The 16,347-nt window shown below is 30.8% G+C and overlaps 4 protein-coding genes and 1 long non-coding RNA gene across 8 annotated transcripts; 4 read left to right on the top strand and 1 right to left on the bottom strand.

The window, feature by feature from the left end:
• The first annotated feature begins 319 nt into the window (after positions 1 to 319).
• LOC100877408 (succinate--CoA ligase [ADP-forming] subunit beta, mitochondrial) lies at positions 320 to 2,734 on the top strand. Its single transcript, XM_003705901.3, has 7 exons — positions 320 to 722; positions 850 to 1,118; positions 1,217 to 1,379; positions 1,437 to 1,704; positions 1,763 to 2,067; positions 2,142 to 2,261; positions 2,337 to 2,734. The coding sequence occupies exons 1-7, from the start codon at positions 672 to 674 to the stop codon at positions 2,520 to 2,522; spliced, it is 1,362 nt and encodes a 453-aa protein (XP_003705949.1). The 5' UTR covers positions 320 to 671; the 3' UTR covers positions 2,523 to 2,734.
• Positions 2,735 to 3,114: 380 nt separating this feature from the next.
• ScsbetaA (Succinyl-coenzyme A synthetase beta subunit, ADP-forming) lies at positions 3,115 to 6,451 on the top strand. Its single transcript, XM_003705966.3, has 7 exons — positions 3,115 to 3,275; positions 4,165 to 4,424; positions 4,497 to 4,659; positions 4,733 to 4,997; positions 5,077 to 5,381; positions 5,453 to 5,572; positions 5,643 to 6,451. Exons 1-7 carry the CDS (start codon positions 3,210 to 3,212, stop codon positions 5,811 to 5,813), a joined length of 1,350 nt encoding a protein of 449 aa, XP_003706014.1. The 5' UTR covers positions 3,115 to 3,209; the 3' UTR covers positions 5,814 to 6,451.
• A 511-nt stretch (positions 6,452 to 6,962) lies between these two features.
• Positions 6,963 to 8,097, top strand: LOC105663333 (uncharacterized). Of its 2 annotated transcripts, none has more exons than XM_076538948.1 (4): positions 6,963 to 7,145; positions 7,345 to 7,416; positions 7,484 to 7,587; positions 7,662 to 8,097. In XM_076538948.1, exons 1-4 carry the CDS (start codon positions 7,109 to 7,111, stop codon positions 7,713 to 7,715), a joined length of 267 nt encoding a protein of 88 aa, XP_076395063.1. In that variant the 5' UTR covers positions 6,963 to 7,108; the 3' UTR covers positions 7,716 to 8,097. The 2 variants fall into 2 exon arrangements, with proteins under 2 accessions (XP_076395063.1, XP_012146873.1); XM_012291483.2 differs by having other exon boundaries at positions 6,966 to 7,145; positions 7,665 to 8,097.
• Positions 8,098 to 8,364: 267 nt separating this feature from the next.
• Positions 8,365 to 14,191, top strand: Cand1 (Cullin-associated and neddylation-dissociated 1). 3 transcript variants are annotated; one of them, XM_012291480.2, is made up of 17 exons: positions 8,365 to 8,685; positions 9,132 to 9,301; positions 9,476 to 9,689; positions 9,793 to 10,082; positions 10,144 to 10,306; positions 10,376 to 10,649; positions 10,718 to 11,224; positions 11,291 to 11,574; positions 11,654 to 11,785; positions 11,859 to 12,027; positions 12,111 to 12,399; positions 12,473 to 12,671; positions 12,748 to 13,005; positions 13,085 to 13,273; positions 13,334 to 13,577; positions 13,641 to 13,787; positions 13,858 to 14,191. In XM_012291480.2, the coding sequence occupies exons 1-17, from the start codon at positions 8,644 to 8,646 to the stop codon at positions 13,989 to 13,991; spliced, it is 3,705 nt and encodes a 1,234-aa protein (XP_012146870.1). In that variant the 5' UTR covers positions 8,365 to 8,643; the 3' UTR covers positions 13,992 to 14,191. The 3 variants fall into 3 exon arrangements, with proteins under 3 accessions (XP_012146870.1, XP_003706013.1, XP_012146871.1); XM_003705965.3 differs by having other exon boundaries at positions 8,366 to 8,685; positions 9,790 to 10,082; XM_012291481.2 differs by lacking the exon at positions 8,365 to 8,685 and having other exon boundaries at positions 9,162 to 9,301; positions 9,458 to 9,689; positions 9,790 to 10,082.
• Positions 14,192 to 14,340: 149 nt separating this feature from the next.
• LOC105663331 (uncharacterized) lies at positions 14,341 to 16,229 on the bottom strand. Its single transcript, XR_001096815.2, has 3 exons — positions 15,547 to 16,229; positions 15,346 to 15,449; positions 14,341 to 15,281 (listed from the first exon to the last, which is right to left on the bottom strand). It is a non-coding gene; the product is annotated as an uncharacterized LOC105663331 (long non-coding RNA).
• Between the last annotated feature and the right edge of the window lie 118 nt (positions 16,230 to 16,347).

The following is a 16,347-nucleotide window of genomic DNA, read 5'->3' as shown; positions in this document are numbered from 1 at the left end:
AAAATAATAATTATCGTAATGAACGATATTATTACAAAACTCATTTACATCTAACTTCGAAATCCTAATGCAATATATATAGCATAGTATGAACTTGTTCTATTACATCAGTAATACATAAATAATTAAATGCTTATAAGAAAGTCATATAATCAGAATATACATAACGTATAACAGAAGTACAATGTAAATTGGCTTTTTATATTTTATTGTATAAACATATTTCATACACATTTAATACATATTTCCTAAATAGAATCTTTATTGCATTGATATAAAGATTTAATCTAACTAACGGAATAATTTTGTTAATTATTTAGATTTATCTTAAGCAACGAATTACATTTTTGAAATGTACATATTGTATGGCAGGTATTATACGTCAATATAATATTAATTATACGAAAAACCATGGAGTTATTAATATGATAAGACTACATATATGTATATATAGTACATGTTTTATATTCATCGCCTACTTGACTTAATTGTTTTTGTAAGTTGAAGGTTCTATAATATGGTTTTACAAGCAAAATATCTTGTAATATTTATACACAACAAAATTACTTCAGACATTCTTACAGCAATCAAGTAACTTTTTAAATGAACGTATTAAATGTATTCATATATGTATATCTGTAAAGAAAGTTTCAAAATTAATAATTTACAAAATGACAAGAATTTTGTCATTGACGAAATTCGCTCAAAGAATAGAAGGAACGGTAAATATTTCATTTTATACGTAATTAAATATGAATATAAATAAACAGTTAAGTCTAGTATAATTACATTAAAATATGAAAATCCAAACTGTTCGGACAGTGTTAATTTTTAAAAATAATTTTCTAGCTTTTGGCTCGAACATCTATTCTGAAACAGTGGACTGTTCAACAAACTCGACACTTGCAAGTTCATGAACATATCGCATATAGTTTATTAAAAGAAGCTGGAATTCCGACACCACCATTTGGAGTGGCCAAGACTCCAGATGAGGCAGCAAAAATAGCCGCAGATTTAAAAACAAAAGACATTGTTTTAAAAGCTCAAGTTCTTGCTGGTGGTCGTGGTATAGGACACTTCAAAGGCACTAACGTCCATGGAGTTGTTATGTGTGAAACGTGAGTTTAATTCAGAATCAAATTATTTATTACTCAATCAATTCTCTTTGCACATTGTTGTATGTGTATTTTAACAAATTTTTCAATGTAATTTGCAGCCCTGAACAAGCAAAAACTATTAGTAGCAACATGATAGGTAAATTGTTAGTAACAAAACAAACTGGTGCAGCTGGAAAAATTTGTAATTCGGTAATGGTAACAACTCGTATGTTTCCACGTAAAGAATATTATATGTCAGTAATGATGGAGACTTCTTTTGATGTAAGCAAATTATAAAAGAAGTAATTGGATACATGCTTAAAAGAAAAACAATTATAGGGACCTGTTATAATCGTATCTAAACAAGGTGGTGTTAATATCGAAGATATTGCTGCAAAAAATCCTGAAGCTATATCATATGTACCGATTAATATAATGGAAGGTTTAACACCTGAACAAGTAAAAACCATTGTGGGTAAATTGGGAATAGAAGATGAAGGCAAAAAAATTACCTCACAAATTATTTGTAATCTTTATGAATTGTTCATTGAGAAAGAAGCTTTGCTACTTGAAATTAATCCATTTGCTTTAGACATCTGTGGAGAATGTACGTATAAAAAGAAATTTTTTAAATAAGGTTGACTGATATTAATGTCCGTTTCCAGATTATGCTCTAGATTGTAAATGTTCTTTTGATGATAGTTCTGCATTCAGGCAGAAAGATCTGTTTGCTCTACAGGATTTTTCACAAATGAATCCTAATGAAGTTCAAGCAGAAAAATTTAATTTGAACTATATAGCTTTGGATGGAAATATAGGCTGTATGGTAAATGGAGCTGGATTAGCAATGGCTACTATGGATATTATAAAATTGTATGGTGGTATGCCAGCCAATTTTTTAGACGTAGGTGGTACTGCTACTACAGAAACTGTGAAAGAAGCATTTAAAATAATAGTCTCTGATCCAAAGGTACTTAGAAAATTTGGTATGAGTATTAATAAATTTTTTGATTAAGATTTGATAAAAAAATATACAATTTTTAGGTAGAAGCGATTTTAGTAAATATATTTGGTGGTATTATGAGATGTGATATAATAGCTGAGGGAATTATTACTGCATCTAAAGAATTAAATTTAACTGTTCCAATAGTCGTAAGATTACAGGTAATTTAATAATATTTTCAATAAGAAATTGTAAAAGATTATTACAAATTTCCTTCCTTATATTGATTTATATAGGGAACTAATGTAGAACAAGCAAGAACTTTGATTCAACAGGCACAATTGAAAGTTATTGCCGTGGATGATTTTGCCATGGCAGCTGAAGCAGCTGTAAAATTAGCATTCATGGTAAAAGCAGCAAATTCATTAGATATGGATATTGTCGTCAAACCTAAAGTAAAGGCTGATAAAACATCAAAATGATTTTTAAAAATGGGATTCAAATAACATTAATTAATCAGTATTTCAAAATATAATCTGTTTGTACTTTTAAATCTGATTTTACATTAGTTATACAAATAACTTTAAACAAAATGTCAGAAAATGTATACAATGACTATCTTTTATATCTTCTATTTTCTATATAAATTTGTAGATGTAAACGTATTTATAAAAAATAAATATTTTCTTTAAAATTGTAGTACTAATTTATTTTGCTTTTTCAATAACATCTATAAAACATCATTCAAATTCTCTGTACATTGGATACATTGTTATAACATGTATTTTATATTAAATTATAAGTGCTTGGCTTATCAATGTCGTCACGAAAATAATGCGCATGATTATTATTTTATATGTTCAACACTTATAAATGTAAAACTAAAAGTGCGTAAATATGTAAAGTTGAAAATCTGAAACAAATAATTTAATTCTTTTGAATCATGAAAAGAAAAAGGATTGATTAGTAACTATTAATAACGGTGAAATGATATTTTAATTATTCAAAAGAAATAAAACTTTCACAAAGTGTTTCGACAGCGCATAATAGTGCTGCCACCGTGTTTCGTCCGCGGAGTTTGCGTCATGTTTTTGTAGGAAACGTCAAGAAAGGTGGGGACATGAAGGCGCAGCTTACATTTCGCAGTCCACTGCTACTCCTTTAGTAAGATGGCTACCATGTTGTCTCGGACCGCCTCACTCGTTGAAAATTTCACTCGAATCAATGGGTTGAAGGTACGCTAAATCGTTTATTTTTCATACAACATTACTTTATTCATTCGCATAAATTTACACCTATTTATTTCTTTTATTTGTGTACTTCAAGATTTCTTAGTATTTACGCCAATGATTCACAAGTGGAGTAATCACCATATTAGAATGTTCTGTAGTCTGCTAAATTGGGCGCCAGGGTCAGACGATTCGAAGCCAAAGATTGTGGCCTTGCACTAAACACAATTTTTTTGCGGAATATGAGTATGACAGTTGTGCAATACAAATGTAATCAATTTCGTATTCAACCTTTGATTCTTTGGTCATTGACACTGTCTTCTTTGTTCGTGTTTAATTGATGATTATTAAATTATGCGAGAACAAGTACCACTTGTCAGACAATTGACAACTGTCATTCTTTAAAAAAAATTCTAAATTTAAACAATTGAAAACTGTAGTATTTTTTAAGAATTATTTCATAAACGTCTTTATCTATATTTGTTATTATTTTTATATTTTTCTACATTATTTTTAATTGTTTTAACTAAAAGATTTGTTCAACAAAGAAAAAGTAAGGTACAAGTGTCAAGTAATGAATTAGAAGTATGTAGGCCATTACCACTGATTGATCTTTGAGTTCAGATTATTTTTACCTCCTATTGCTTAAAGCTCATGAACTAAGTTCATGAACTGTTGATGTTGATACATCAAGTTACTTCGAATAGTTCAATGTCTTTTCATGTGTTGTGAAATTTATTTTTTAAGGAACATTGACAATATAAGTACAATTTTGTTATGTAATTATATTCAGTGAGCCAATTATAAAAGCTAATTATAATTGTAATTTTATTGATTATTGTTCTTTGTTACATTATTGCATTAAATTATTATTAAATTATTTATGTTTTTATAGATATTGGGTTGCAAAACCAACTTGGCAAAACAACCAGTTAGGAATTTAAATGTTCATGAACACATAAGTTATACTCTGCTAAATGAAGCTGGAGTACCAACTCCTAAGTTTGGAGTTGCTAAAACTCCAGATGAAGCTGCAAAACTTGCTGCTGACTTAAAAACCAAAGACATTGTTTTAAAAGCCCAAGTACTAGCAGGTGGCAGAGGTAAAGGTCATTTTAAAGGGACTAATATTAGTGGTGTGAAGATGTGTGAAACGTAAGTTAGTATTATTATGTTTAATGATAAATAATAATATTATTTTGTATTCTACTAATTTTTCCATTATAGGCCAGAAGAAGCAAAAAAGTTAGCTAGCCAAATGTTAGGTAAACTGCTAATCACCAAACAAACAGGTGAAGCAGGTAGGATATGTAATGCTGTTATGGTAACACAGCGCATGTTTCCTCGCAAAGAATATTACCTTGCAGTCATGATGGAAAGAGCCTTTGGTGTAAGTTATTAAACAACAAGCATTTAAATAAATAAAACAATAGTTCTTCTGATTCACAAATAGTTAATTTAAGGGTCCAGTTATAATAGCCTCAAGTCAAGGTGGTGTAAACATTGAAGAGGTTGCTGCAACAAATCCTAGTGCTATAATGTATGAACCTATTAATATTAACACGGGTATTACAAAAGACCAGGCAGATCGCATTGCTGTTAAGCTTGGTCTTCAAAATGTCAAAGATTATATTTCTGATATTATTATGAACTTGTACAAAATGTTTCTGAAAAAGGATGCTCTTTTGTTGGAAGTAAATCCTCTAGCAGAAGATATTAATGGAAAATGTAAGCTTAATTAATGAAAAACTTAATTAACGACTGCACATATAAAAAAACGTTATTAAATTGACTCTATGTCATTTAGATTTCGCATTGGATTGCAAATGTAGATTCGACGATAACGCTGAATACAGGCAAAAAGAGTTATTTGCCTTGCGAGATTGGACTCAAGAAGATCCTAAAGAAGTTGAAGCTGCCAAATTTGACTTGAATTACATTGCACTTGATGGCAATATTGGTTGCATGGTAAATGGAGCAGGATTGGCTATGGCTACTATGGATATTATAAAATTGCATGGAGGAGAACCAGCTAATTTCTTAGATGTGGGTGGTGGTGCCTCTACATCTGCTGTAAAGGAAGCATTTAAAATAATCACGTCCGATCCACGAGTAAGTGATCTACGCGTAATATAAATAAATTAATGATATTAAACTGTATTCTATGTTTATATTGAATGTAGGTTCATGCCCTCTTAGTCAACATATTTGGTGGAATTATGAGATGCGATGTTATTGCAGAGGGAATCATAGCTGCAACTAAAGAACTTAGCTTAAAAATTCCAGTTGTTGTTCGATTGCAGGTAGAATACTAATAAATGCCATCATGTAAATAATTTAATATTACTACATTTAATTGTTTTATGATTTCAGGGTACAAATGTAGACGAAGCGAAAGCACTTATTGCAAATGCGGGTTTAAAGATCGTTCCAATCGACGATCTTGACGAAGCAGCTCGCGTGGCGGTGAAATTATCAACGATCGTTAAACTAGCGCAATCAGAAAATCTTAGTGTCAACTTTGAAATTCCTTCAATTTCATAAACTTAGAAAAAATATATATCAGGAGAATTACGAAAGTATATTCATAATTTGTTAAATTCTTGGAACAATATTTGAAAGTAATAACTAGATTAACATTTCAAATGACATTTCTGTGTTACATCTAGAATCACATTTGAATATCGTACACATCTTTATTACAATTTAAACGAAAATTTATTTTTCAAGAGAACAGGTGTTTGCTTATCGCTATATAAATGTTTATTGTTAGAAATTACCAGATAATTTATTCACATTCGGTGTTGCCTCTTTAATGTAAGCACAAATTCTTTCCCGAGAAGTACTTTAAACTTCTTCAAGAATGTAATTTATTGCTTACCCATTAACGGGTCTCTGTGATTCAGTATTAAAGTTAAGTTATATGATATATATGTATCAAAATAGTCATATTTTTTGCAAGAAAATGTATCCTACATTCTTTTAAAACTCGTATTTTGTACTGCCAAAGTACGCGGTTATCGTCGACGAATAAAAACCTTTTGTATAATCGTATATGATAAAAAGAAAGTTATACTTCAGACACTCGAGATATACTGATATATCTCATCTAAAAAAGGCCTGTTTAATGTAATATAGATATATGTAGTTATGTGTATACATATATAAATTATTTTACGTAATTTTAGATTGTCTTCATTCTATCAACAAATCAAAAGCAATGTTCACGTTTTTCTTTCCCTGAAATGCATATTACAAAATAACCAGATTACGACGTATCAGTATTATGACATGACGTGATCACAATGATGAAATACATTTATGATATATTATTCGCATTTATTTTAAAGACAATACGAAATCTGTTACAAGATGTATCATATTATAAAATTCATAGCATAATTTAATTTATTGAAAATAATTTATATACTTGATGACGATTAATGATAAATCAGTGTTGCGATATTTTAAATACAATATGAAAATATTTCGAGCAAAATTTGGATGTTCCTTGGAATGCGAAACCATTCGAAAATATTTTTGCTTAAGTGAAATTGTTAAGACCAACAATGGAATTCTCTTTTTCAATAAAAATATCATGTTGTTATAACAGTTGTATTATTCATGCATTTCTAAAGCGATTCATTTTTGAATATTTTGAATTGTTATTTTACATTCGCTCTTAGGTTGGCTCTCCTGTTTGATGCGCATAACGATTGGTAACAAAGAGCCGCAGATTAAATTTCAAATAACGTAAATATATTCTCGAAATCTGTCGGTGTCAATTATTGTTCTTATTTTTTTAAGTTTGTGAAATTAAAACCTAAACTTTTAGAAACATGGTAAGAACCAAAGCAGATCGTGTACCTACAAAAGGTGAGAAAGATTTTAAAGAACAATTTTATAAAATGAAATACTACAGGAAATTTAGATCGTTTCTTTGTTTCTTTGTTCACGCTTTCATTACTTTTAAGAGAATTATACTTTCACATTATGCTTACACCATAATATTTCGTTTAATTATAGAAATCTAAAGGCATGTTTAATTTGATCAAACATTTATTATTATTTACAGCTGTTGGTAGTAAAGCACCAGCAAAATCTGTAAAAAGCACACCTACTAAAAAAGTAGCAGGAAGTAGCAAGGGTAAATTTTTCATATAAAATTTATTATTTCCTCATATCAATGAAATTCTATACATGTATAATTTCAGGAAAAAGTCATTCAGGTGGAAATCCATATCACCCAAGAGCCACGCCAGAATGGCAAAAGCCTATTACATGTTTTATTAATCAAAATGCTACAAACAAAGTTGAGGTAATTATATAAATATTAATATATTTATATTAAATATACTAATATTCGAGTGATAAAAATTACATTAATGTTAGCAGGAAAATGAAGACGAAGGCACCAGTAAAGAAGCAAATAACGAGTCAGATTAAAAGTATTCATTCAGATACTATTGTAATATTGTCCAGTACAAAAATTATTTATTTTTTTTACGAGTAACATAGGAATAAGTACTTTATATTACATTTTTAATGAACAAATGGATTTTATTTTAACTGTGTTAATAGAAGTAAGAAATGAATCAACAAAAGATTTTTAGTTAATACAATTTGGTACATAGTTGCCATGTATGTTAGAAGTGAAATTTCTGTGGATAAAACTTTAAAGATTTAGAAGCTTACATTTAAAAAATTTTTGAATCTAAATCATAGAAGTTCCACTTCAAAAATGAAGTTAAACTTTAAGTTAAGTTTGTAAGATACAACTATTTTTATAAATATGACATATGAAATATACTCAGTGCCATAAACATAATTTCTGAGATTATAAGAGTATGAAAAATGCAATAAATAGAACGGTAATAAGTAAAAATAATATAGTAAAATTTAATGTTTTTTAACAAAATAGGTCTCTACTTGAATTATTCATGGTGCAGAAAATATATGTTAGAATACAAGTATGTTTCCATAATTTACTATTATTTAAATTGTTATTTTTATATAAATCTAAGTATTTGAAAGAAGCTTACACAAAATCAACAGAAAAAGTGTTAGCCAATCACGAAACAGTGTTTTAATGTTTTTTTTTCCATAGTTATTATTCCAGTAGATTTTGGAACGCGCAATTACCATCAAAATTTTGGCAGTCCAAGTTGTGGAAAAGATTCGCAGTATTGAAATGCTGCCGACGGTGAAATTTCATTAAAATACGGTTTCTGACAAGATATTTAACTAAATAAACCGAAACGAATTTAGTGTCGTCTGCTCTCACGGAACGTCGTACTTTTTTTTTCTTTTCGTTTCATTATAACGTAGAATATTGGAACGACAACTGTAACCGGCTGTGAAAAACTTTTCAATCATGGCTAGTGTCTCTTATCAAATTGCAAACTTGCTGGAAAAGGTACTGCATTCGCTTTTTCAAGCAAATGTTAAACATTCTTTCATTGCTTATTATAAAATAATACATTGCAGAAATATTAATGTTAAAACAAGTTATAATATTCACCTTACACATAACCTCTTTTTATTCGTTTAAAAAATATGCTTCAATTTCTATGAAAAACATTTTGCTAATTTTTGTTGAAAGCAACAATGTTATGTATGTTTAAATATATTAATTTCTTTTAAAAGTTCAATAAAATATTTTATTATTATTTCCTGCATGTGCAAACTTGTATACTGATTAATCACTGTAAATGAGAAACAAGAGTGTTTTTAAGTTATATGTCAATTAAGATGATTTATTGTAAAGATTATTTCAGTTTCTGTAGATCATTATACACAGTGAAATGTGTTCAGAGTTACACATGATGCAGTTAATATGTTTTATGAATTTCATTGTCCTAGATGACATCCAGCGATAAGGATTTTAGATTTATGGCAACCAATGATCTAATGAGCGAATTACAGAAGGACAATATTAAATTGGATGATGACTCAGAACGTAAAGTTGTAAAAATGCTTTTAAAGTTGTTGGAGGACAAAAATGGAGAAGTACAAAATCTTGCTGTAAAATGGTAGTATATCTAAATTAAATTGAATATATATATTTTATACAATAAAGATATAAACAATTATTATGTTTATCTTGTAAATTAAATATGCAATTTTTTGCGTGCTTGAAACGCTTATTATGTTTGCAAGATTTTCTTTGTGTTTGGACACGATTACAGAAACGTGTCCGATTTCAGTTTGGGCCCATTAGTCAATAAGGTAAAGGAGTACCAAGTGGAAACTATTGTAGATGCACTGTGCAGTAATATGGTGTCCGACAAAGAACAATTGAGAGATATTTCCAGTATTGGTTTAAAAACTGTAATCTCTGAGCTTCCTTTGGGATCCAGTGTACTTGTTGCAAGTGTTTGTAGACGAATAACTGGCAGACTTAGCAGTGCTATAGAAAAAGTAATTGTTATTGTTAAATTTCTACTAAAGTATTTCAGGAAAATTAATGAAATTTCATACTGCATAGTTAGGACAAAATGCCTAATTCTTTTTTACATAGCAGGAAGATGTATCTGTTCAACTTGAAGCACTTGATATTGTGGCTGATTTATTATCTCGATTTGGTGCTTTACTGATCACATTTCATTCTCTTATTCTGGCTGCATTATTACCACAACTTTCTTCTCCGCGTCAAGCGGTCCGAAAACGTACTATAGTAGCCTTGAGTCATCTTTTGACTTCAAGCAACAATTACTTGTACAATAAGCTTTTAGACCATTTACTTGAAGGGCTTGGTACACAAACTGCAAAAAATGTAATACGTACTTACATACAATGTATTGCTTCCATTTGGTAAGTATTTTTTCTATTGTAAAATATTATTATATTATTTACTTTTATCGTTTAATTTTAGTCGTCAAGCCGGACATAGATTTGGGGAGCAAATAGAAAGAGTTATGCCATTGATTGTACAGTATAGTAATGAAGATGATGATGAACTAAGAGAATACTGTTTACAAGCATTTGAAGCTTTTGTATACAGATGTCCCAAAGAAATTACACCACATATAAATAAAGTAATACCTTGTTTTGAAATTTTTTTCAGAATTAATTATAAATTGTAACTAACGAATGTTTGTTTGTAGATTATAGAAATTTGTTTAACATACATAACATACGATCCAAACTACAATTATGATGATGATATGAATGATGTGTCTGACGGGGAGGATGTTATGATGGAAATAGAAGAAGATGGAGAGGAAGATGCAGAAGATGAGTATTCAGATGATGATGATATGAGTTGGAAAGTTCGTAGAGCAGCTGCAAAATGTCTTGAAGCTGTTGTATCTAGTAGACGAGAACTGCTTCCCGAACTTTACAAAGTTGTTTCACCAGCCTTGATTTCAAGATTCAAAGGTAGATGTACACTTTGTAATATTTATTGCTTAAATTATGACACTGTAAACATGTATATGTATTTATAGAAAGAGAAGAAAATGTAAAATCTGATATTTTCCACGCGTACATCGCACTTCTAAGACAAACCAGACCAGCCACTGGTGTACCTTTGGATCCTGATGCAATGGAAGACGATGACGGACCAATATCATTATTACAACAACAAGTTCCATTGATTGTAAAGGCTGTCCATCGCCAGATGAAAGAGAAGAGTATTAAAACAAGACAAGATTGTTTTTCATTATTAAAAGAATTGGTACTTGTGTTACCTGGCGCTTTGAGTAATCACATACCCGCATTGATACCCGGCATACAATACTCTTTGGGAGACAAAAATTCTTCGTCAAATATGAAAATTGATACATTGGCTTTTGTACATACATTATTAATAACTCATCAACCGGACGCGTTTCATGCTCATATGGCAGTTTTAGCGCCTCCAATCATATCAGCTGTTGGAGATCCATTTTATAAAATCACAGCAGAAGCGTTGTTGGTATTACAACAATTGGTTCAAGTAATTCGCCCACATGGTAAGTTTGTAATGCGATATATTTCTGTTTGAATAAAATTGCCGGTATTGTTGAATTTTTTTACAGAGAAACCATGCTATTTTGATTTTACATCATTGTCTGGAGAAATATATCGTTGTACTTTAATGAGACTGCGAACTGCAGACATTGATCAGGAAGTAAAAGAAAGAGCAATCGCTTGCATGGGTCAAATTCTCGCACATTTTGGAGACACGTTATCCGACGAATTGCATGTATGCCTTCCTATATTTTTGGATAGACTTCGTAATGAAATTACACGACTTACGACAGTGAAAGCTTTAACGTGTATAGCATCGTCTCCTTTAAAAGTAGATCTTAAACAGATTATGGTGCGTACATTATATTATGTGTCATATAGATTAGTACCTTTTATTGTACTAATATATAATATTACTGTATTTTTTTTAGGAGGAAGCAATTCCAATTCTGGGATCCTTCTTAAGAAAGAATCAACGAGCTTTAAAATTATGTTCTCTTCCACTTTTAGACACTTTGGTTCGAAATTATAGTTCTACCCTTCATGCAGATTTATTAGACAAGGTAACAATTCTTCAATTAGGAAAAGAAACTTGAACCCTCATATTTCAGTAATTGCACTAAAATATTTTATTAGGTTACTACGGAATTACCAGCACTACTGAATGAGACTGATTTACATATTGCGCAATTAACTCTCAATCTTCTTACCACTATAGCAAAATTACATCCAGTCGCTCTTACAAGGGTTTCTGATAATATCCTTCCAGAAATATTAGTATTGGTAAAATCTCCACTTCTTCAGGGTAACGTATTAAAAACTCTCTTATCTTTTTATCAAAATGTATAAAGAAATCGAATTATTAATTCTTTGTTTAATATACTTTAGGTGTGGCATTAAATTCAATGTTGGAATTTTTCCAAGCATTAGTTCAAGCAGATATACCAGGTTTGGGTTATAGAGAATTATTGTCAATGTTGTTAGCACCTGTCAGTCAGTCTGTACTTCATAAGCAAGCGTACCATTCCCTTGCTAAGTGTGCAGCCGCTTTGACTATCACATGGCACCAAGAAGCTCAAGCAGTGGTAGAACAGTTTTTAAAAGATGTGCAGAATCCTCAAAGCGACGCACAGCATATTTTCGCATTATTGGTCATTGGTGAAATAGGCAGACACGTGTAAATATACTTTACATTATGTAATCTTTCAAGGATTTTTTCCTATTATTTTTATTTATACATTTTTATTCAGGGACTTGAGTGGAATTAATTCTTTAAAGCATACAATTTTAAACTCATTTTCCTCGCATTCGGAAGAAGTTAAATCAGCAGCTAGTTACACGTTAGGTAATATAGCAGTTGGTAACCTTCCAGAATATCTACCATTCATATTAAAAGAAATCGAAGCACAACCAAAGCGTCAGTATCTGCTTTTACATTCACTGAAGGAGGTATATTACAAAATTGTCTGTGTTATTTGATTTTCATTAGAAATATAAAGCCTTTCAATAATATATTGTACCATAGATTATCACGTGTCAATCTGCTAGTCCATCTGGAGTAACGCATTTGCAAAATTTCGTGCCTTCGATTTGGATGCTTTTATATAGGCATTGTGAATGTACAGAAGAAGGCACACGAAACGTTGTAGCAGAATGTTTAGGAAAACTTACTTTAATCGATCCAGCTACTTTACTACCAAGATTACAGGAATCATTGAAATCACCCTCTGCATTAATGAGAACTACTACAGTTACTGCTGTTAAATTCACTATTTCGGATCAGGTATTCCAACGTATTCAATTAACAATAATATATTTCATTCTACTATGTATGCACAAATAATTAATAATCTTTATTACAGCCACAACAAATTGATGCTATGTTAAAGCAATGTATGGGCAACTTCTTAGTTGCGCTAGAAGACCCTGATTTGAACGTGAGGAGAGTAGCTTTAGTTGCATTTAATTCCGCAGCTCATAATAAACCAATGCTTATAAGAGATTTATTAGATTCTGTATTACCACATCTTTACGCCGAGACTAAGATAAAGGTATTTCATCAATAATAAGCTAATGTTTTGTGTTCTAATAATATGTTTTAATAATTGTAGAAAGAACTCATAAGAGAGGTTGAAATGGGCCCTTTCAAACACACAGTGGATGATGGTTTAGATCTTAGAAAAGCAGCATTCGAGTGTATGTACACTTTGCTGGACTCTTGTCTCGATCGATTGGATGTTTTCAAATTTTTAAATCATGTTGAAAATGGTCTTAGGGACCATTACGATATCAAAATGTTGACTTACCTTATGACGGCGAGACTCGCACAGTTGTGCCCCACAGCAGTTTTACAAAGTAAGTGTTGATCGTAAATAAGTGATTATGATTTTTATTAATAGGTTCTTTATCCGTGTATAGGGTTGGAGCGATTGGTTGAACCATTAAAGAGTACTTGTACGATGAAAGTCAAAGCGAATTCCGTGAAACAAGAGTATGAAAAACAAGATGAACTTAAACGCTCTGCGTTGAGAGCTGTGGCAGCGCTGTTAACTATTCCAGATGCAGGTATAAATTGATGTTAATATCAAGTACAATACTTGTGGCGGAACACAAACTGCAACTTTTTTTGTTCCAGATAAAAATCCGTCGTTAAGCGAATTCGTAACACAGATCAAAGCAACACCCGAACTCCAACCCCTTTTCGAAATAATTCAAAAAGATTGTACCGGTAGTAGCGTCAACGAAACAAATGTGATGGATCAGAGTTAAAAAGTTTACGACTTACTTTTTGTATTTCACATAGATCGCTGTTAGCTAAGCATTCACGGTCATATTATTGATAGTTTATTTCTATACGTTATTTTTTCATTATTGTCTTCGATTTTGAAAGTAGTTTGAAATGAATGTGATTTTATGTAACACGCCATGTATAAATTATAAAATAAATTTTGTCAATTGTAAGCATTTTACGATAATGCATTAGCTTTTTGTTCGATAGTAAATATTACCAAAATTATGATTTACGTTTAATCTAAAGAATCTATTATTCAACGAGGAGCAAGGTACATAGTATAAATTAGTTATTTTACGTTATAAATTAACAAATGTTATATCACGTGACAATTACCACGTCTTTTTCATCTCAAAAATTTGTATAAAAATTTATGTTGCATTGTCTGACACGTATACGTGACTTATTTGTTGACCCACTTTTGATTTTCCAATAAATTTGCTAGCAAGGCTAACTACTACTTTCCCTTCAAATGTCCTTTTATAAACTGCAAGATTGGAACATCCTCAATTGTTTAAAAATATACTACGAATTCAAATTAATCTCATTTTGTACAGTAAAAGCAACGTGATATTATATATACATGTATATATAGATTTCATATACTTATATCGATTCATATTGCATAATTAAGCTCTAATCCTTTCTCTAACTCCAATACATGTCACTAATCATGTCACCCTTTTATGATCTTTCAAATTTCTGATGCCTTTCGTAAATGAATTTTGTAACATTTTATAATCATATTTCCTTTTAAAAATTAATAAAAAGTATAATTTTCAAAAAGCTATTTAGAAGACATGAATACTTTTAAATCAATAGTCAATATCTATTCGTATAATAAACTGCTGTTACATGAAAAGGCAGGAATGTATAGAAAGAAGAAAAATTGTGTAATTCGCTATTGCTATTGAAAGGAATGCGCGATACGTGCGAAGTGCAACGGCCCTAAAAAAATTCTGGGAACTGTAGGTCTCTAAATTTCTGACACTGTACGATCACGTAGCCACCTACAGTAGCAAACCAGATTTAACACGTAGCTGAGGTGCTACGTGATTATGTGGTGTTTTAAGATGTATAAACCGAGAGTGGACGGTCTTCGGCACTGTTTACGATTGCATTTTCGTTTGAAGAGTTCCATGCTTCACGCAGATGGTTTCTTGATCCCTGAAATAACACTTTCCATTTGAATATATAAGCATCGCTGTAGTTCATATAATCAAATCATTCCAGTCTTTATTTCAATATTTGAAATGTGTATGGGTAATCTGCAATGAAACATAAAACCTATAATGGAATACCGTGAATTATCCAATAAAACAATCAACGCACCTATTGACATAATCAGTCAATAACAGTTACTCTTCGATAAATCGTCGGCCTGATCGCTCCACATTTTGATCCATCCCATAATTTTCTTTCTTGTCATTCGAAAACTGTAAACAAATACATTTTATTTTTAGCGGGCAATTTAAACTATTTTGTTTGTTGTTTAATCTCCTTTAATAATTAATATATGCGTTTGTTCGTTACCTCATTTGCATCGCTATCCTTAAAACATATGTGAATGTAAGCTTACATTTTTTTTATGACCGTAAAAAATTGTTCTTGATCTTGACATTGCTAAAAGACATACATACATACGTATCTTGAGGACATTGACCCCGTTGTGCAAATGTACCGTGCACATGAATATGATAAAGATCTGATTGATAACACACTATCGCAAATAGGACAGATTTTCGTGTAGTTACTGTTCATATCAGATTAGTAGGAGTGGGCAATATAACGCGTGGTTGTCGAATAACGCTTGACAATAAAGTATAAAGCAGACATGGTATTTGTAATTTGATCCCTTTTGCGTTTTTTGCTGCGGAACGACGGAAAAAAGGAAATTTCTTACCAACAGTATTATCGTTTTACATATATCGAATCGATGTCGAAATTAATTGAACTGCGAAATATATACTTTCCGCAGTTACCGCATTCTTAATAGTGTTGCGAAATTTGCGAAGTGTTTTTCCGTTTTCACAAAGAAGATAGCAACATTTCAAATACAATCGATCTTCTCTTCTCGTGGACCATCAAAACTGACAGTATGACACTAGGGAAAGAAAAAAACAGTACAAAGTAAAAGTGCTTTGCTTTGTTTAAAATATATAACAGTTTACGTAATTTCTTAAAAAATTTATGAAATTTTGTAGGAACAAAAATCTTCATGAGATCACTAAACTCCCTCGTAAATTCAGGATTTCTCGAATAGCGAACCCTTTCGATTATGTGACCCCGTGATTGGCCGATCGAGAATCGATGGTGGGGGGAGATATAAAAAGG

This window comes from Megachile rotundata, chromosome 13 (genome assembly GCF_050947335.1).
Source record: "Megachile rotundata isolate GNS110a chromosome 13, iyMegRotu1, whole genome shotgun sequence".
Taxonomy (NCBI): Eukaryota; Metazoa; Arthropoda; class Insecta; order Hymenoptera; family Megachilidae; genus Megachile; species Megachile rotundata.
This window is presented reverse-complemented; position numbering and strand designations above follow the sequence as displayed.

Bases quoted from the DNA above. Each gene is read 5' to 3' on its own strand.
- ScsbetaA (XM_003705966.3), top strand. From the start codon at position 3,210: ATGGCTACCATGTTGTCTCGGACCGCCTCACTCGTTGAAAATTTCACT. The intron at 3,276-4,164 runs GTACGCTAAATC...ATGTTTTTATAG, and splicing joins CTCGAATCAATGGGTTGAAG to ATATTGGGTTGCAAAACCAA. The intron at 4,425-4,496 runs GTAAGTTAGTAT...TTTCCATTATAG, and splicing joins GGTGTGAAGATGTGTGAAAC to GCCAGAAGAAGCAAAAAAGT.
- LOC105663333 (XM_076538948.1), top strand. From the start codon at position 7,109: ATGGTAAGAACCAAAGCAGATCGTGTACCTACAAAAG. The intron at 7,417-7,483 runs GTAAATTTTTCA...GTATAATTTCAG, and splicing joins AGTAGCAGGAAGTAGCAAGG to GAAAAAGTCATTCAGGTGGA. The intron at 7,588-7,661 runs GTAATTATATAA...CATTAATGTTAG, and splicing joins ATGCTACAAACAAAGTTGAG to CAGGAAAATGAAGACGAAGG.
- LOC100877408 (XM_003705901.3), top strand. From the start codon at position 672: ATGACAAGAATTTTGTCATTGACGAAATTCGCTCAAAGAATAGAAGGA. The intron at 2,068-2,141 runs GTACTTAGAAAA...TACAATTTTTAG, and splicing joins TAATAGTCTCTGATCCAAAG to GTAGAAGCGATTTTAGTAAA. The intron at 2,262-2,336 runs GTAATTTAATAA...TGATTTATATAG, and splicing joins CAATAGTCGTAAGATTACAG to GGAACTAATGTAGAACAAGC.
- Cand1 (XM_003705965.3), top strand. From the start codon at position 8,644: ATGGCTAGTGTCTCTTATCAAATTGCAAACTTGCTGGAAAAG. The intron at 10,307-10,375 runs GTAATACCTTGT...GTTTGTTTGTAG, and splicing joins TTACACCACATATAAATAAA to ATTATAGAAATTTGTTTAAC. The intron at 11,575-11,653 runs GTGCGTACATTA...TATTTTTTTTAG, and splicing joins TAGATCTTAAACAGATTATG to GAGGAAGCAATTCCAATTCT.